Consider the following 21,061-nt stretch of genomic DNA (forward strand, 5'->3'; position numbering starts at 1 on the left):
TTTCAACTATATTTAAGTTTTATTAACTTGAGCATGCACTAATTAACTGGTGAAATGATATAACGCTTATTAGAGGACAATGCGATTCAATTTTTTGAAAATCCAATTAAATTTATATGAGCAGCTGTAAAAAATGGCAATGTAACATTTTAGTTGTTATTATTTTGGAATAGCCGGGTGGTAGGGATTAAATGAATTAACAAACATAAATTAGTGAAAGCATTTGTTAAATTTTTAAGGGAAAGTCTTCCAACTCTGTCTTTTATACGATTACGATTTGCATGTTCAGAATATAACTTAAATTTGTTTCATGTTTTAAAGAGTTTTCGAGTTCGAAAGCTTTCCGTAATTTAGCTGCTGTCTTCTACTATTGGAAAACATAATCATTTTAAACTTATCATACTTCTAGAGCGTGTTGCCATTTTTTTCAACTGCATCATTAGAGAATCATTTTCATCCTCCATACGGGCAACTTTTTTCCTTAAATTTTCAGCCTGTAAAATTAAACAAAATAAATAAAAACTTTTTTAGCCAATAACAATCAACAGGTGCTACATAAAACAAATCAAATTTCGTTGTTCCAATTGTTCTAAATGATGGTTTCATAAAAGCTTTTAAATATATAAACAAGTAAGACTGTTAAAGTCGACTTGGTCGCACTTTATTTGTGACCTCCACATTTAGTGTAATTTTTACAATATATCTTGTATTCGTCTTCCGTCAGTCATTAAACTATTTTAAGTTTATACAAATCTGGAGGTTACAGGGGACATCACCAACAATTAGTTGTAAATTACATAAAATATTATATAGATTAAAAGGAAAAAACACTACATATCGATCAAGTCCAATAACTAAAAACTTTATACCTGCCCCAGCACCAGATTTAAGGGCATTCGATATTAAGCTAGGAAATAGAACTGATGATGAAGAAGGTCTGCTGGACACAGATGGTAAAATAGCAGCAAATGGAGAATTTTCACGTTTATGACAGCGCATAAAAATATCGGGCATATTAATGGTATCCTCGTTATTCTTAGGCGAACTTTTCAATTCAATACTATCCAATGTTTGTGTACTTTCATCACAAGACTCACTCAGCTTAATGAAGCTCTCTGTTTGCACACATTTATCGTTCATTTCAATATTATCTTCCTTAAGATTAGTGTTCGAAAATACTCCGCATTCTTCCAAATTGTTCTCAATATCTACCGGAGGAATTTCTTCTACAGAGTCTGTCTGAGTGGATCTTGGAAATTTTAAAATTTCACAATTATCCTGTGTTTGTATACCTTTATTTATAAAGGACTTAGTTACATGTGTTTTAAGTTTATTTATCTTTGTCGATTTAAGAAGAAAATATTTAATGCTGAAAAGTTCAAAACAATTATGCTGAAAAAAATCGTTGATATACTTACTTCTTCTTCGGCAAACTTAAGTTGATCTTTAAGATCTGATTCTCTTTCAACTGAGTCCTGTAAATCTCTAAGCAATTGTTGAGGATCTTCTTGTGAACCACCACGAGTGAGAGATTCTCTCGTAAATCTGGCATCGGCAGAGGTAGATTTACCCAAGACTCCTAACATAGGAGCTTTCTTCTTTCCAGGATTGCGTAAATCTTCAGCTTCAGCCTGTAAATCAATACGAATAGAAAGAAAATTGTAATCTGCTGATAAGAATCAAAGTAAAATATAAAAAAACTTCCTTTTTCATGTTAACAATAAATATATGTACTTAAGCCGAATTAGCGCATACGCGATCGAGTAAAATACTTATTCGATTCTGCATGCTATAATTCGCCACAAGTATCGCAATACCTGTAATTTTTTGGTTAGTTCCTGTGAAAATCTCAACTCATCCTCTAATTGTTTAATTCTAGCATTAAGTTCAAGGTTACCATTATTCTGACGTTCTTGTTCTAATGTCTCTATTTTCCGTTCGCATTTCTTTAATTTAAAACTTAAAATTCGACAATTCTTTGTGGTTTTTTCAAGATCCTTTTGCAAGCTTGTCTTAGCTTTCACCTCATCATCTCGGAAGGTATCTTGGAGTTCGTCCATTTCCGCTTGCAAGTTTAAAATTTCCTTTTTCGCTTCCTGGTTTTCCTCCATCAACTCCTCACAGATTTGTTCAGCAGCCTGTAACTTACGTCGCAGCTCATGCTCCGCACTTTTTGGATTATTTTCAAGCTCTTTCATTCGAGTGTTGAGTTTTCGTTTCTCTTCCGTTATCTTTTCGAGTTGTTCCTTAAGTTCGTTGACTTTCTGTTGCAGCATAATAGCTTCAGAGGCAGCCGTTCGATTTGGAGCAGTTTCCATGGAAGCCAAACGTCTTAATAGTATATCACTTTTTTCACGTTCAGCTTTCTCGGCACGAGCTTTCATCGCTTCAAGTTCTTTACGTAAAGTAGCCATTTCCTCCAAATGTTCGCGGTCCATCTGATGCCCGGCATAGGGCGTCTCAGTTGTTAAAGACATATTATCCAAATTCTGTTTCTTGTTATTAAAACTATTTTCTTTAATATTCAGCATAAATTGTACATCTTGAGCAGCTTTCTGTCGTTCGCTCTCTTTTTTTCGTGCGGCTGAGGATGAGGTTGCAGGCGATGTTGTTGTATTAGATGTAGAGGAAGTTGTTTTCAATTTCGTTGGTATTGTTTTGGGTGGAGTAGGTGGTAATGCTGAATGGGTTTCACTGACAGGTGCGGAAGTTGGGCGAGTATGGTTTGATGTGGAACTAGACGTGTTTGAACTTGAAGTTTTCTTTGGTGGCAATGATAGATGTTTTGTGGCATCTGTAGTGCTACTTGAAGAATTTGATGTTGGTATTGCTTTTGTACGTTCAGGTCGATCTGGAGGAGGTTTAGCATCTGCATCATTATTTTCCCTAATATATAATGAGCATATTAGTATGCGTCCTACTATAATAGAAAAGAACATTATTGATACTTACTGTTCCTGTTTTCTAGGCACAGATCGTTCACGACTTGATTCTCTGGAATTTTGACTGCGTTGTTTTTTCAACAAATTCATTTTTCTCACCCGTTCAGCTAAACTGTCTGTGGAGAGAATGACCAAGTCATCTGGAATATTTTTCGAAGACGACGATGCTGAAGAATTCTGCGACAATGAATTTTCAACCTAAAATTATGGAATAGAATATAAACAAGTTTATATATATTCTGTCATGTTCGATCGGCTTAGTTCCTACAAAGAAAGATCCTCAAAGAGTTAACTCTTTTTATAAATAATAATTTATAAAGCATTTCTTATCGAAGTTGTTACAACTTTAGGGAATTTTGTAAACGGTATAAAAAGTAAATGTTTACAAAAATATAACTTGTTTTACCTCTTTTATGTCTAACGTTGTTGTATGTCGCCTCGGTGGAACTGGCAACTTTAGAGTAACATCTACATTGTTGTCATCTGTTGATTTGCCGCCTGAACGTGAACTGCCTCTGGCACTGTCATCGACTTCGTCTATATCGGGCGTAGAAGCCCATGATTGCGGGCGCTTTTTTAACTCTACATTGAAGTGTACAACTTTTGTTGAGCAAAATTTTTTATCCAGTAAAACATTAAACATGCAACAAGCGCGTTATTTCGTGTTTTTATCATTAAATAAATTAATAATTTGTTTACGTGTAAGTAATTGCAGATCATCGGTACAGAGAGAGTGCATTTATTTATTTGTGTAGTTAATTTGATTTTTTGTTTAATTATAATTGAATTTTAATTTGCATTAGTCAGTAATCATCAAATGAAAAAAGAAAACAATTTTACGTTTAAACATAAACATTTGTAGAACCAACACCCAACAGATTATGATATTAGATAAACGATGAATTGACCAAATGATGAGTTAGGAGCATTATTCCCAGGAACGTTGATATTACAATCATCGATCGATCGATCATCATTATCACAAGTGAATTGTGATCGCGAATTAGTTTAGTTTCATTAACATTTACAGTAATAAAACATTGAATTATGGTTGTTAAAAAAAGGTGTGACGTGACAATTGTAGAAGTAGTAGTTTAATGATGAAATAAATTCATAAAGAAATGATACATAATTATTTTTTAATATGATAAATTTACTCAATAAAATACATAAAAATATATTAAATTAAAAATATTTAATTATAAACCAATCGACAGTTAACAAGTCATGCTTTAATTTCTAAATTCCAAAAAGATTAGTAAATTTTAAAACAAATCAATTTTAAATATTATCGGTTGTTAATAGATTTCAGACAATCATACCAATATCATTACTGCTGCCATTTATAGAAGAAAGATTTTGTGTTGAAGTCCATGTTCGCGATGATGGTCTATTTTGAGATTTACAAATTTCACTTTAAAATTTCTATTAGTTTTTCCTATACAATCTGCTTCTCACCTTGAGTTAAAACCGTCTGAAAGATTTGGTGATGATGCTGCAACATCATCGGCTCCACGTCTGCCTCCATGTTCTTTGTAATCACGAAAACAACGTTTACATCTAGTCGGATAACGGGTCTGTGGATGAAATCCCAATGGACATAGTTGATCACCTTTCAGCGATGGATATAAATGATGCATTTAAGAGAATACACTTCGTTGGGTTGAATATTCTGAAATACAAATACAAACTATTATTTATTTTTATACTCGTATCTATTTTGATTTTATGATGCCGACATTCGATTTCAAATATTATTGGTTTAAAATTTTACATATTTATGGGTATTTCCAATATGTCGAACATATTTCCCTTTGTCGTCCATGTTATATAAGCAAGATTGCTTTTCATTCGGATATGATGACATTAAATTTGTATGTTGTATGTTGTACATTTATTTTCTTTTAATAGCTAGATGCAAATAACGTCTACAGCCATCATATAGTTTTATACAAATGTTTAACAAAACTATGTAAAACTACCACCAATTAAAAGGATTTTTTGTGAATATAAGAAATAGTAATAAACAGGTACTAGTTCCATTTCCTGCAGAGTTAAAAGAAATAAATAAACACATTTAAATGTTCTGGCTTTCACTAGATTTCAAATTCACATGATTTCACGCGAAATTAATAATGTTGTTCCTGTTTTCACTTGGTTTCAAATTTAGTTTTACAACAGTTTATCAAATGTCAAAGAAAATGTCAATATACAAAATCGTAATCATATTCCGGATAAAAACAAATGAAAATTTTCAAAAAATAGAAAAAATTATAATAAGGTAGAATCAGTAGAAAAGTACGTTCTCAATTTTACATGCCTTGAATCATAGAAAAGGTATACATAGAACTGAAACTGAGTATGACATAACCTAAGTCTGCTGTCAAAAACCTAAGTCGTGAGAATGTATTAGTTGAAAAATATTTAACCCAACTAACACAAACTCTTTCGTTTAAAAAGTTTTTATATTTTTGTTTGATATTATATTTCGATATTTTATGAAATAATGTTTTGAATTAGCCATTTTTATTCAATATCAGTTGACCAATGTAAGAAAGATCTTCATTAAAAATTATTCTTAATTTTAAATAAACTCTTTGTGTTTGCTGGGTTGAGTCAATATTGACACTTGAAAATTATATTAAAAAAATAAAAACGATTGAAAGATTTGTTTTTTTTCTGAAAATGTTTTTAATAATTTTATGGGAAAACTTAACTTTTAGCAGTGTTTATTGCAGCAGCAGGGGCTATTTTGCCAAAGGAATTGTGCTAATGCTAAAATTAACGCTTGATATGAACGATTATTATTAATTTCAAAGCAGACCAAATGCAGTCTAAATACACCCTACACCACACCAATAAGAACGGTATTTTGTTTATGTCTTAAAGTTTGTAACACCTGCGTCGATGTAATGTAATGATGAGTAAATTAGCCTATTGAACTTTTTTGTAAGCGGTACATGCTAACAAGAATAGGGTATTTATAAAATTCGACTCAACAAATTTTATATATACGAAATTTTGACTATATATTGTTATAATGAGTATTACATTCATTAATTAAGCAAACATCAATCTCTTGAATATAACTTCTACATTAAAAAATACTAAATAACTTATTGCTACTTACTCGCAAAGTGGTAGGGTATGATGTATTCGGATACATTTTGTACTTTCATATTTTTGTTATTTTATGTAAACAAAAATAAAAATACTCATACAATTGTATTAAATTCACACAGAACCTGTACATGTGAGAGAGTAATATTTCTTACTCTCAGTAACACTTCTATTTATTTTTCTATGCCTTGAATTGTCACAAAAAAAAAATTTTAAAAATATAAAAAACATTAAAAACAAATTATTGAAAATTTTTAATAATTTGTATAAAAAAAGATTCCAAAACCAATAAAAATCAAGAACAGGATACAAAAGTGTAGAACGCTGTTTGCGAGTGCGATTCGAGAATCATTTCATGGTATTTTTCGTGCCTTTTCATTTAAAGATTTTGAAGTTTTTCTCTTTTTAGTTCCTTTTTATTTGACTTAACAAGGGAGAGAATTGACAACTCTCCCTACTAATTCTACCTTTCTATGGTTGTATCATGAAATTTTCTACTTTTTAAAATTGTCATATTCATCATATATAAATATTATATTTAAACAAATTAATATAAAAAGTGCTGGCTTTTGACAATTTATTTTACTCAAAAATGATTTTTCGCAGTGAAAAATAGATTTTTTTTGCTTTCACCTAAATATGTTTATGTGAAAAGATTTCTATTCGTTTCGTCGCTCACTCTTAAACGATGCAATAACAAAAGCAATAATTGAGTCAAAAATTTCATTTGAAAAATTACACTTGGAAGTACAACTTTTGAGTCCATATCTTCGAACTACTAGATTTTCTATGGATTGAGATATAGTGAATAGGTAGGCCCCTTTAGCACAGGTATAACTTTCGAGTCTAACCACAGTTCTATACCATAATTTTGCCACCGCTAAACTTAATATATCTCGGATTCAGTATCTTTCCCCTTTGGTCGCTTTTGAAATGTACTCTTAATCTAAATTTGGACACGCCCAAAAAATGACAGTGTTTCATATTCATTTGTCCAGTTTATGTTATCTTTGGCAAAATGTAGACGAGTAGAACGATTTTCCTAAAACATACAGGTTTTCCCGCTGGACGACTACTACCAATACCAGTCTCATTTTCCATGTGTGATACTCCTAGAGGAGTATCATTTTGGAATTTTTCAAAATCTATTGTTATAAAATTATCCTGTATTGAGCAGTTTTACAAAGTTTTCAACCCATATTTTGAGTTTTCACTGTATCTTTCTCATTAAATTTTTAAATGTTTTTGAAAGTGTTATTTTATTAATTAATCACAGATCAATAAATATTAGGTAATGTATTAAAATCGTTTTTTATTTTCCTTCATAAATTGGAATTCTAGCCATTAATTGATGACACAAAAAAATAATAAATTAAAAAAATGACAAATGCTTTGTCAGTCCTTTTTCTGAATTTAATTAATTATGTTTATGTTATACCCAACACCACTTTAGTGAGGAGGGTATATTGGGTTTGTGCTGATGTTTGTAACGCACAATAATATTGGTCCTATTCCCACCTTTTAGTATACCAATCGGCTCAGAATCATTTTTAGAGTCAATTTAGCTATGTCCGTCCATGTAAACCTTGTAATGAAACTACAGGTCGCAATTTTGAAGATAATTTAGTGAAATTTGGTGCTGGTTAATATCGGTCCTTTATTTCACCTGGCCCCATACAACTGTACCCCCGAATACGGCTTGTAAAACTACAGGTCGCAATTTTGGAGATAATTCAATAAAATTTTGTACATGATCTTCTATTGTACCGTAGACGAAGCCTATTGAAAATAGTTAACATCGGTCCATTATTTCACCTAGGCCCCATTCAACTGAACCCACCAAATAGGACTTTTAAGTTCATAAATATGTATAATATACTCGTATCTCAACAAAAAGCTGCAAAATAAAGTTCTATACTAGCCTTGATGACCCTGATGAACTTTATAATTATAGGCCTCATTTGACCATAGCCTCAATAAAAAGCACCCATCAAAATTTTACTTAAAGATCCACAGCTTTATTAAACAATAAAGTATATCTGAGCCAAGGTACGATTCAACTTAAATGCTTTATTATGAAAGCTAATCACATTTTATTCGTATACAGGTGTAGGGTATTAGGCCTCGCCCGACTATAACTTCTTTTTTTTGTTAATTTTGGTAAATAAATGTATATAAATTAAAAAATAATCATTAATATATCAATAATAATTTTAAAATTTCAACTATTTCTAAAATATTTGAAAAAGTTTCCATTGTATTGTCGACCGTATATATCGAGGACTTAATTCAATTATAGACAAAAACGAAAAAGTACAAAAATCTCTCTCAATAATTTCTCATTTAATAAGGACCCTGTGTTCCGGTTAACCATTATAAAAAATCTGAAAGGAATATTATTCAGTCAAGACCATGTATGTTAAAATTAATTTTCCCATGCTGAATATTTTATAAAATTAAAAAAGTACAATTTATGAGATAAAAAGTACTTAAAAAATCTCAAATAATCTTATTCAATGAATAACATGTATGTTTAATAATCATGTGTTTTGAATTCATATTAAAGAACAAACAAAGAGTATCATTTAAGGAAAGAAAAAGTACCAAAAGTGGAATAAATTTTACCTAAGTGAAAAGTACTAATAAAGAATACAATAGTGCTTTCAAAAAGTACCAAACAATTTACTCAAATTTGGTCCTATATAGGCTCGAATTCCAAAATAATATAGGAACAGCTTATTTTGTGTACGTAAATAGACTACTTTTTCAAATTTAAAAAAACATTGTCTCAATGAGTTTGAATAAAATTAAAATTCCCGTTTTTCCCTTTTTGGTACTTTTTTCCCCAGTGAAATGCAAAATTTTTATTACAATAAATATTACAGAGTTAGTCCGTAATTTAATAGGAATAATTCAATAAACCGAAAAAGTTTTCTTAATGTACTAAAAAAAAGTACCATAAATACAGTTTTCTCCCTTTTACACCCAAAAAGGACTGAATTTTAAAAAAGTACGATACAGGTATCTCATAACTTTGAGAGATGTATCCAAAATATTTAGAAAAATTTTATTATCTTAATTAGTTCAAAAGTTATAAAGGGCCAAAAAATGTACCAAAATCACCTTTGTAACACATTTTTATCCCTTAAAAGTACGAATTTCAAAAAAGTACCAGACACCCATCTGCTTATTTTAAGCGTAGATAAGGTGCATTTAAATTTTTCTTGTATCACTAATATTGTGTTTAAAAAAGCATATCACATTGTTATGTTCTAACAAAATATTTTTCTACAATTTTGTATAAGAGTTGTTGTTTCAAATGTTGATTGAATGACCTGTAATAATAAAATGACCTATTATATAATTCTGAGTTGACACTGCATACAAGTTTCATTTCCATATTGATCAGTTTTTTGCTATTTTTTGCTTTAATTTGAATTCTACAAATTAACATTAAAAAGAAAATTGTTTAAAAATATTTATTGAGCAAAATTGTTACACTTACACCCGCGTCGGTCTCACACACCGAAAATCTCTGAAAAATCATACAAAATATGTCAAATCAAACTGGTGTAGGATATCATATGATTGAGCTTGGCCACCTTCGCAAATATAGAACGAATCTCATAACATTTGGTGGATAGATTTATACTTATATTATATTTATTTATCCAGAATTTCTTTTCAAGTCCAGTGCGAATTGTGAATATTTGAGTCATTATGAATTGTGAATATTTAAGTAATTTTCTGAAGGCAACTAAATATGGTAGCTAGGGTCAAATGAGGCCGGATCATTGCAAAATACCGCTAAGTCATCAAGATTTATAAAACTTAGTTGTAAATCTTTTTATAAGAGTAGAATAATTTTTGCACCAAAACAAGTGAGAATTTTTAGTCGGTCATGACCGACCATATGAACCCTACACCAGTGTGTATGTTAAAAATTTGGATTATTTTTAATATAATAATTAGTTGCCAACAAGAGAGGAGAATATATATGGGGACATGAGGATATATGGGCCTATACTTTACATTTCCATAGAGAGATTTATGTTAACATTAAAGATAATTAAGCAAAATTTAATTTAATACTAATGTTTATAAGTGAATTATTGATATACAAGTCATTTTCTAAAGGGGACTTTATAAGAGGCCTAGGGTCAAGCGAGGTCTTATCGTTGGTTTAGACTGACAAACAAAGTATTGATGAATTATGTAGAGATAAGTGCTTAAAAGCCCTATATGGGGGCAAGGTGAAATAATGAATAAATTTTAACAATTTTCAATATGTCGAAAGAAACGTAGGTGCCAAATTTCATCAAATATTTTTGTGCTTAATTTCATGTTTCTGGGTTCATTATTATACTCAAAATGTACCTTAGTTATCGCCTAATTCAGACTCTACATACTTAATTTCATATTTCTATCTTTAATATAATAAAAAAAACAAAAAGTACCTTTTAAAAAACAAAAAGTACCAAAAAGTTCACTTTTTCCGGTTCTCACCTAATACATACTTAATTTCATTTTTCTACGTTCAATGTTATAGAAAAATCAAAACGAAAAAGTACCAAAAAAATCCCCTTTGATGTGTTCTCGTTTAATCCGGACTCTACATACTTAATTTCATGTTTCTAAGTTCATTATTATAGTAAACTCAAAAGTACCCTTTGAAAAATGAAAAAGCACCAAAAAGTTTCCTTTTATGGGTTCTCATCTAATTCCGAATCTACATTTAATTTAGACCTGGTTCACACTACACTGAAAATAATCCATGCTCAACTTAACGAAACAAAATTTCGTAACTTCTATTTTCGTAATATTTACAAAAATTTCGTGTACAATACGAAATATTATTTAGAAAAAACCCTTTTCTATTTTTACGAAAGTACGAAAACCTTTCGTAATATTTTTTTCTTAAATTTTTGCGAAATTAAACATAATGATATTAATTATATTATGATTAAATAAAACTACAACATTTTAATAAAATTTAAGAAAAAGTGTAATATTATTCACGAATTATTTTCATAAAAAATTGAAAATTCGTGTGGAGAATAATTTTGAACTAAAATTAGAAAATTTATTTTAAAATGAACAAAAATGTTTGAATAAATTAATATTTCGTAAATTTTACCATATTTATTCAATTTATGTAAATTAATTTTTTCAAAAATATTTTGCATTATACAAAAATATTTCGTACAATTTCGTATATATTACGAAAGAATTTCGTGGTGCGAAACAACGAACGATTCGTACCATGTACGACATTTTTCGTATATTTTAGGCATGGATTTTTTTCAGTGTAATTAATTTCATTTTTCTAGGTTCAGTGTTACAGAAAATTCAAAAAGAAAAAGTACCAAAAAATCCCCTTTGATGTGTTCTCGTTTAATCCGGACTCTACATACTTAATTTCATGTTTCTAAGTTCATTATTATAGTAAACTCAAAAAGTACCATTTGAAAAATGAAAAAGCACCAAAAAGTTTCCTTTTACGGGTTCTCATCTAATTCCGAATCTACATTAATTTAGACCTGGTTCACACTAGGAAACATTTTTTGGGAAACTTTTGATTTTTGTGTGAGAGAAAGAGAAAGGAACCATATAACAAACATCAGCACAAACGCATAATACCCTTCCCACTATAGTGGTCTGGGATAATTTAACAAGTTTTGGCATCCATTTGTTAGAGAATATTATTTATTGCCTATTTTGTTCTTTACACTACACATCTGCATATTTTAATTTTCAGCATATTTCTGTATATTTTACTTCTTTACAATAGAATATTTTTTGCATTTTTCGTTTTTTACTCATATTCATATTTTTTTCAATAAAATAAATTTTTTGGAAATTAATAAATAAAATTGTTTTAATCGTTTTCTTTTATAAAACTTCCTTAAGAAAAAGTTCAACATAAAAGTTTTTATTTGTATGAATGATAAATTTTAAACCCATGCCTTAAGAATTAATTGATTTCGATTTGCTTTTCCTGTAGCAAGTGAAATTATTTCTAGTTTGATTGTTATTGGAATTGTATTAAAAAATTATTTACTTCATAATTCAAGGTCTTAAGATTGATAAAATTTTGTTAGGAAAATTGTTTGACCCATTTACTGTAGAAAATACCTTACAAGAACCCAGCAGTTTCACCTGAATGATTGTAATTCGTAAGTTTTGGGTCATTCGTTACGAATGTACCCTTTGTAATCGAGAATGAAGACAGTCGTCACTTTAGTGTCCCCTTTGTAAGCGAGAGCGGAGGCAATCGTCTCTTTACTGTCTCCTAGTAATCTAGAGATTAGACTCTTAAAAGTTGTTTCCATTTTATTGAACATCAGAAAGTAGTTATTTTACCCATCTTTTAGAAAATTCAAAGTACCTTTTGTAGAACGAAAAAGTACCAAAAAGTCCCCTTTTATAGGTTCTTACCTAGTAAAGGTCCTACATTCTAAATCTCATGTTTCTAGGTTCAATATTATAGAAAATTCAAAAAGTACCTTTTGTAGAACGAAAAAGTACCAAAAAGTCCCTTTTTATAGGTTCTTGCCTAGTCAAGGTCCTACATTCTAAATTTCATGTTTCTAGGTTCAATATTATAGAAAATTCAAAAAAGTACCTTATGTAGAACGAAAAAGTACCAAAAAGTCCCCATTAACGTGTTCTCGTCTAACCCGGGCTCTACGTACTTAATTTCATGTTTCTAGCCAATAACAACGTAACGTAACGTCATATTCATTCTTTGATTTGTGTTTATAAACAAGAAACCACAATAACAAAAAATTTACCGTTTGATACTGTGTTTTGTTTTTATAACTAATTGTCAAAGACCTAAGTCCCCTGTCAAAAACCTAACTGGTGAGAATGTGTTAGTAGAAGCACAAAAATAAGCACAGTTGTTCAAAAGGTACTAAATAAAAAATGTATTTTTTGACATTATTTTTTGTGTGTTATTAATGCAATTTTATATGCTAGTGAATAAAACTATTATTTAATTATTTCTTGAAAGAGATATTTTATCTTAAAACATATTATAAACACGTATTTTGTAATTTTTTTTTTGCACTAAAGCAAAATTATGTAAAATATTTTTTAAATTTCAATACGAAAATGTACAACTTTTTTCAGTTTTAATTAAAATGAAATGTCAAAGAATAAAAAATATTTTTTTTGTTTGTAAAATATAAATTATTTTTGGGGTTTTAAATAAATGTAATGTGTTGCAAAAAATAATAAACATTAGGTTTAAGTGATAAGAAAAACTAATAAGTGCTAATATCCTCGCAATTTTGCGAAGAAAATTTGAAGTTTAGCGTTTAGTTCTCACAAGTTTGTTTTATTCTCTCAGAGCTCGTCTGTGTGAAGAGAATAAAAAGTTTTGTTTGAAAACCGGTATATATAAGTTTGTCATTCCGTTTGTAATTTCTATAATATAATTTTCCGACCCTATAAAGTATATATATTCTGGTTCACCTTAGATGGCGGAGTCGACGACAACGGTTAATATTTCTTTCTGCTACAGTTTATATTTGTTTGTGTGTATGTTATGTGTGACATGTGTGCAGAGATACAAAATAAATAAAAACTGTTTTTTAAAACATACTTGATGAAGGGTATATAAGATTCGGCACAGCCGAATATAGAAATATTACTTGTTGTTTGTTTATGGTTTTGTACAAACATGTACGAAAAATGTAAATTTTTCATGAAATTCACAGACAGACAGACGGACATGGCTAAATCGACTCCGCTATCTATAAGAATCCAGAATATATACACTTTATAGGGTCGGAAAATTATATTATATTTTATATTGTAGAACGAAATAGTACCAAAAAATCCCCTTTTATAGGTTTTCATTAACATCAGGCCTTTAATGTTTAATATCATGTTTTTAGGTCCAATATTGTAGAAAATTCAAAAAGTACTCTTTTATGTGTTCCCACCTAATCGGGCCATACATGCTAAATTTCATGGTTGTAGGGTCAATATTATAAAAAAAATCAAAAGTACCTTTTGTAGAACGAAATAGTAGCAAAAAATCCCCTTTTATAGGTTTTCATTAACCTCAGGCCTTAATGTTTAATATCATGTTTTTCAAAATGTACCTTTTGTAAAACGAAAAAGTGTTCCCACCTAATCCGGCGCTACTTACTTAATTTAATGTTTCTAGGTTTATTATTATTATGGAAAATCCAAAAAGTACCTTTTATAGAACGAAAAAGTAACAAAAAAATCCCCTTTTAAGTTTTCAAACCTAATCCGGTCCTACGTACTAAATTTCATGTTTATAACCAATAACAACCCAGCGGTAAAAATACACATTATGTACCCGCTTATCTAAGCAGTATTTCGTGGCAATCAGTGGTGATGCTTTCACTTAATTTTAGACTTAGATTTAACATAAAAGTGTCCTAGGCCTAGGTCCCAAACGCCTTAAATTTCTGGACGAAAAACCTTCCATTTTTTATTAAATATTTTCACCTTATTAAAAATACGTCACTTCTAATACAAAACTTCTTTGAACATAAACATTTATTTTGTTTTCCGTTTCTTTTATGTATACAACAAAAAAAGAAACGGTTCTTTATTATTGTTTTTTTTTAATAAAAACAACATTAAAAAATCCGCTGACTCCCTGCTTAAATCGTAACCTAAGTTATAATTTAAGTTGATGATATGTTGGATTACGCATAGATTGCACTCTAAGTACTTAGATTGCTCGCTTAGAGTATCATACTCACGTAATCGCATATTATCTAAGTACTTTGTTTCGTTTAGCGCTGGGAACATACTCCTTGTTTGTATCGTGACGTCATGCTTAGCATTGTTTTTATAAACAAATGCAATAAAAAATTTACCGTATGATTATGTGTTTTGTTGTTGTAATTTACAGTTTTTGTCTAAGCATTAAGGTTGTAAGAGCAATTGATTGTAAAAATTCGGAATTTGAAGGAATACTATCTATAGATTCACAGCCAGGTTGTAGTTCATCCGCAATTATAGAAGAATTTGTTAATAAAGATTCTGAATTGGTAGGAATTGATAGTGTAGATTCAGAGTCAGGTTGCAGTTCATCTGCAATTGATTGTGAAGATTCTGAGGCAGAATTTTTAAGAATTGATAATGTTGATTCAGAGCCAGGTTGTAGTTTCTCAGAAGTTGTAGGAAACAATTCTAATCCTGAGGGAAATTAGAAGGAGGAAGTGTGAGGAGATTAAGTCTTGGGCTGTTAGGAATAAAATTTCTCACAATGCATTGGAAGATATGTTACATACTCTAAATAGGGTAGGAGTTTATGACTTGCCATTAGGGAAAATATTCAAGTTTCAATAATTCCAAATGGTGAATTGTTTTATTTAGGTATTCAAAAATATTTCCTTTCAGGTTTTTTGGATATTTAGGTGGTAAAAATGAAGTGTTAATTGATGTAGGAGTTGATGAACTTAAACTTTTTAAGAGTTCCAATAGAGTTTTGTGGCCCATTTTAGGAAAAATTCTAGACTTTGATAACGTTAGTCCTTTTATGATAGGTTGTTTTTCAGGTTTTAAGTATCCACAAAATTTGAATAGCTTTATGTCAGATTTCTGCGCAGAAGTAAAGTTGCTTAGAGAACAATTTGTAAAGGTAGGCCATACCGAAAAGTTGTTTAAATTCAATGTTCGTTTGTTTATTTGCGATTCTCCAGATAGGGCTTTTGTTACAGGTGTTATGACCCACAATAACAAAAATGGTTGTTCCAAATGTTGTCAGGAAGGGTTATGTAAGGAGAGAAGAGTGTTGTTTTTTTCGAAAGAAGTCGGTATTCCAAGAAGATATGACATTTGAATTCAGATGTAGTCCTCTTCATCATATAGAAGAGTTTAGGGAAAAACGAAGCATTTTAGAAAAATCAGGGTTTGAAATGGTTTCTCAGTTTCCGTTAGACAGTATGCATTTAATAGATTTAGGAATCACGAAGAAATTGCTGAAGATTTTAATCAATAAGAGGAATACAATCGTTATTAATGATAAGACTGGTTTTTTAGGTCAGTTTATTCCATTAGAATTTTGTCGTACACCTAGGAGTTTAGATGAAGTTAGTAATTGGAAGTCCAATGAATTTAGACAGTTTTTGCTATACACAGGTAATTATGTTTTGAAAGATTGTGTAAGTAGTGACCAGTATTATCATATTTTATTACATTCTTCTATAAGAGTTTTGTCTAGTAAAATGTCACATGTTATAGAGGCAGATATTTCCCAAAGTGCATTAGAAGACTTCGTGAAAATTTTCGGTAGTTTATATGTTGATGAACTAGTTAGTTTTAATATTCATGGTTTACTGCATTTAGCAGATTGTGTTAAACAATTCGGATCCTTAGATTCTTTTTTCGCATACAAATTTGAAAATTACATGCAGTACATTAAAGGTGTTGTTAAGAAACCAAACAAAATTTTGCAGCAGATATTCCTAAGTATAGAAGGAAGGCAGGGACTTAATTCTGACTCGAATTTGGTTTCTAAATTAGGAAGTTTTAATGTTAACTATAAAAAGGCGAAAGATAGTTTTTGTTTTTGCAAAGAATTAGGACCAATTGAAGTAGTTAGTGTTATAAGACTGAAAACTATTTCAAAAAACCATTTATGTCAAGTAGTGAAACCTTTGTAGTAAGAAGAGAAGATATAGATTCTAAATACTTTTGTGTTCCCCATGATAGTAAATTTTTGCTTATACCCATTCTGCACCACCTTTTTCATGAGTTTTCTCACTAATTTACAATCTTTATGTCAAAAAAAAACATTTATTAAAATAAATAATAATATTTTTTTTAATTTACATGGAATCTCAAAATTTATTTGAGGGAAAGAAACCCAACAAATAAACGGTAAGAAAAAATAAGGTATAAATGTTTACATACGTTTTAATAAAATTGATTCTTTAGAAAACCAGCTCATTCTAAGCGGAACATGCTACTCCGAGAATGCAACAACATGTTATTGTATTCTCAAAAAAATATTCAATAAATCAAGGTTAAGTTAATTATTTTTATTTTATTATAATTATTATATTATAAATATTTCTTTTCTGATTTAAGATGTTTTAGAAGTACTAAAGGATATTAGTACCCGGCTAGAAAAAATTTTAAAAATAAAAGTTATTTTCACTTATTGTAAATATGTTCATAGGTTTTATATCATTTTTTTCAATTCATTTCAGCAAACAAATATTATTAACAACCAAAGTATTTTAAACAAAGGACAACAACAAATTGTCAATAAACTGGAGATAATAGAAACAAATGTAAGAATCAAACAATTCACTTCCGCTTTTAATTTAATTTAAATTAAAATATGTTACAAGTTCATATCAAAACCTTAGATGTTGGCCAAATCTAAAGTTTTAATGGATTACAAAATTATCATTAAAAAAGTCAAAAAATCAATTTCTCGTATGACTGGTGAGATAAGCGATAATAGTCTAGACGAAGTCGCCAGTATGTTTCGCTTGAAGACCATAGAGGAAGTGAAGGAAGTGGAAGAAAAACTAAGCACTCCGGAATTTTGTCAATTAATAGTAAGACCTGGTTCACACTAGAAAACTTTTTTGCGAAACTTTTGTTTTTTGTATGTGAGAGAAAGAAATATCAACCATCCCTTTCTCTCAGACACAAAATCAAAGTTTCTCATCAAAAGGTTCCCAGTGTGAACCAGGCTTAACAAACTAAAATACTAGAGTCCGACCAAACGTTCGGGTACGGGTTCGGTGTACGGTAAAAAGTGACGTTCGGCCAAAGTTCGGCGTTCGGTCAAAATTTTGCCGAACATCGAACTTTTTATTTAATTTATTTTAAATCACCAAAAAATAGAACTATGATTAATGTGATTACAAATACAAAAAATACAACTATGTGTACTGTCAACAACAATACTAAAAATACAACCATGTCAAAAAATACGTACATATGTATTAAACATTTTCTTGAAAGCGGCAATAGGTGTATAAAAAATTTTATGAAAATTGTGAATTTATTAAAAAACATTTCTATTACATGGCTGGTAAATATATAATAATACCAATTGCGGTAATCCAATATTAACCAAAATTTTTATCTTCTATATAGTTAATTATGCCTACAAAACCAATTTGGATTTTTTTTTTAAAAAGTGGCGCAAAAGCTCAATGCAATAAGTGTGGCAAAGAACTTTCAATGGGGAGTTCATTAGCTTGTAAACAAACAACTGGAAACATAAAACGCCATTTGGAGAAACAACACGCTTCTGAATATAAAAAAGATGAAACCTTATTGGACCAACCAAAGGAAACAGTAACAACTAAAACAGCGGTTTCAAATCAACCAACATTAAAAACTTCATCGAGAAAACACATACAGAAATGTGGCCAGATGATTCCATGGTGTCAATAAAAAATAGACAAATCTATAATAGATTTAATATTGGTAGACATGCTGTCATACAATATTGTGGAAGGTACTGCTTTTAAACGATTAAATTTTGGTAATACAGAAGCAATTTGTAAATATAAAAAAAAATCTGAAAAATTTTTTCGAACTTCTTAAATGCCGGAAACTTACAAACAAATTAAACAGAAGGTGTACGATGAAATACAAAAGGCGGATTGGGTTACAGATATTTGGACAAACCTATCGAAAAGCTGCTCTTTACTTAGCTTTACTGCTCATTTTATTCTTGGCTCAAAAAGATTGAAATATATTTTAGGTGCATCAGTTTTAGAAGAGGATCATACAGGTTAGTTATCCTCTAGTCAAAGAATTTCATTTCGATTGAAGTAAAATTGAAATCATACCTGACCATTTTTTCAAAACTTTTTATAATAATTGTTCTTTTTACAGGGTCGTATATATGCGAAAAATTGGAAGCTGTAATTGAAGAATTTAAACTTGAAAATAAAATTCATATTGGTATTTCAAATAATGCAAAAAATATGACATTTGCCATGAAAATTGCAGATTTTCCATCGTTTGGTTGTATGGCACATACAATTCATCTTATTGTACAAGAAAGCTTAGCGCCTTATCAAGAAATAAAAACTAAATGTAGATCAATAGTTGGCCATTTTAAAAGATCAGAGCAAGCATACCGAAAATTAAAAAAAAACAAGAAAAATGCTCCTTGCCATTGCATCAACTTGTACAGGATGTTGATACAAGGTGTGCAGATTAATAAGTAGAACAAAAAGATGCTTTGTGCTTATATGCTATTAAAAATAGAAATTCTTACAGCTAAAGAGTGGAAAATTATAAGTGAAATAGTAAATTTACTGCAAAGCTTTTGTGAAGCTACACTTGATATCTCAGAAGATTCGGCACCGATATCATTAGTAATTCCCATATACCAAATGCTTTTATCGAAGCTTGATGAAAATAAGACGGAAATTAAATTAAGACAATCTTTAAAAGATATATTAAAGAGGAGATTTCAATTTTTAGAAACCATGAGTTTTTTGAGTGTTGCAACACTACTCGATCCACATTTTAGGTCTAAATACCTTTCTTCACAACAGCTGGAAAAATCCACACAGGATATAATTAATTTTTTAAATGATAATTCAATTAATTTTGAAGCATCTACCGTTATGAAAAAGAATCAGAGGCGGAATCAAAAAGACGCAAAAAAATGCAGAAAAGAGGTTCATCTTTATGGGAAAAGCATGATTCTGCTTTACATCAACCTCAAGACGAAAATATTTTCGAGAAAGAAATAAAAATGTATATATCTGAACCATTAAGTGATCGCAAAACAAATATATATGAATATTGGAATTTCTGTTCATTTGCAAACCTTAAGGCTGCAGCCAGGAAATATCTATCAGCACCGCCAACGAGCGTTTCTAGTGAGCAACTATTTAGTGCTGCTGACCAACTTTATACAGATAGACGAAGTAACCTTAAAGGCTTTAATGCAGAAAAGTTACTATTTTGTCATTATAATATAAAAACAATGAATTTTGAGTACTAGCGTACAAACTATTTAATCTGGGTTTTAGAGTTCATTTTAAGTGAACTATAAAATAAAATAAAAAATAAAATTAATATTTTGACATTTATATTTCTTTTCACAATCCTTTTTTACATAAACTAAAAGGGGCATCAGAGGATGTCAATAGTGTCATCCGTGCTTTGTTCACGGATTCTGAGTCGATCGGTATACTTAAAGGTGGGTATAGTACTAATATGTTAGTGCGTTACAAACATCAGCACAAACGCATAATACCCTTCCCACTATAGTGGTGTAAGGTATAAATACCAGAAAAAGTGCTAAGAAACTATTGTTTTTTTCATTTAGATTAGATTTATTTATTTATCCATTACAATACAATTACAAATTATACTCAACCCAATTTACCGAGTAAATTAAGATCAGAGTCTCTGGTAGGAATTGAACCAACAACCCCCAGACTGATTAGCACACTATCATATAGACTATCGAGGTACCCAAAATTATATATAGATTTTTTCGATTCTTACTTTAACAAACCCCAAAAGTGGATTTTCGAAATTGATCTTCTAGATTTTTTCTAAAATTGCTCTATTCTTTGTACTTTTCTCAACTGCATAAATAAAGGTTTCAGCTCAGTACGCAAACCTACCAAATCCACTTATTTTGGGATGATTCTACTTAAAACCAGTGAAAAATATATCAAATTTATCGAAAATATTTTTAAAATATAAATTGGCTGTTTCCCAAAATTTATTTTAATCTCAACAATTTGACTTAAAAAAATTATTGATTTAAGAAGTAATTCCAGAACTGATCAATTGAAATATTTGGTTGTTAATATTTTTGAAATTGAGTTTAAAATTATGATATTTGGAATCAAAAAGTACATATTAACTTAGTTTTTTCTAATTAAGAAAAATATATTTGAAATGTGTATTGAAATATAAAACCAATTTGTGATAACTTGTAGCAATTTGTTGTTAATGAACATATTATTACAATTCGGGAAAAATTGGAAAATTCTTAAAAA

General features: G+C 29.7%; 2 protein-coding genes across 5 annotated transcripts in view; one reads left to right on the forward strand and one right to left on the reverse strand.

The window, feature by feature from the left end:
• The window catches only part of LOC111687875 (putative leucine-rich repeat-containing protein DDB_G0290503), a 31,865-nt gene that overhangs the window by 4,338 nt on the left and 6,466 nt on the right, over positions 1 to 21,061 (reverse strand). Inside the window, exons 2-8 of one of the 4 annotated variants that reach the window (XM_046946571.1) lie at positions 4,401 to 4,614; positions 4,265 to 4,332; positions 3,349 to 3,524; positions 2,953 to 3,140; positions 1,818 to 2,886; positions 1,419 to 1,631; positions 870 to 1,338 (exon numbers count right to left, since the gene is read on the reverse strand). In XM_046946571.1, coding sequence (XP_046802527.1) covers positions 870 to 1,338; positions 1,419 to 1,631; positions 1,818 to 2,886; positions 2,953 to 3,140; positions 3,349 to 3,524; positions 4,265 to 4,332; positions 4,401 to 4,582 — 2,365 coding nt within the window. In that variant the 5' untranslated portion in view covers positions 4,583 to 4,614. Of the gene's footprint in view, positions 1 to 403; positions 495 to 869; positions 1,339 to 1,418; positions 1,632 to 1,817; positions 2,887 to 2,952; positions 3,141 to 3,348; positions 3,543 to 4,264; positions 4,333 to 4,400; positions 4,615 to 21,061 lie in introns of all 4 variants that reach the window. The other 3 variants (XM_046946567.1, XM_046946578.1, XM_046946576.1) reach the window with 3 other exon arrangements.
• Positions 18,054 to 20,126, forward strand: LOC124418866 (E3 SUMO-protein ligase ZBED1-like). Its single transcript, XM_046946585.1, has 3 exons — positions 18,054 to 18,108; positions 18,174 to 18,819; positions 18,924 to 20,126. Exons 2-3 carry the CDS (start codon positions 18,630 to 18,632, stop codon positions 19,259 to 19,261), a joined length of 528 nt encoding a protein of 175 aa, XP_046802541.1. The 5' UTR covers positions 18,054 to 18,108; positions 18,174 to 18,629; the 3' UTR covers positions 19,262 to 20,126.

This window comes from Lucilia cuprina, chromosome 2, assembly GCF_022045245.1.
Source record: "Lucilia cuprina isolate Lc7/37 chromosome 2, ASM2204524v1, whole genome shotgun sequence".
Taxonomy (NCBI): domain Eukaryota; kingdom Metazoa; phylum Arthropoda; class Insecta; order Diptera; family Calliphoridae; genus Lucilia; species Lucilia cuprina.

Coding starts and splice junctions, on each gene's coding strand:
- LOC124418866 (XM_046946585.1), top strand. CDS start 18,630: ATGCCGGAAACTTACAAACAAATTAAACAGAAGGTGTACGATGAAATA. Junction 18,820..18,923: donor TTTAGAAGAGGATCATACAG/GTTAGTTATCCT, acceptor TTCTTTTTACAG/GGTCGTATATATGCGAAAAA.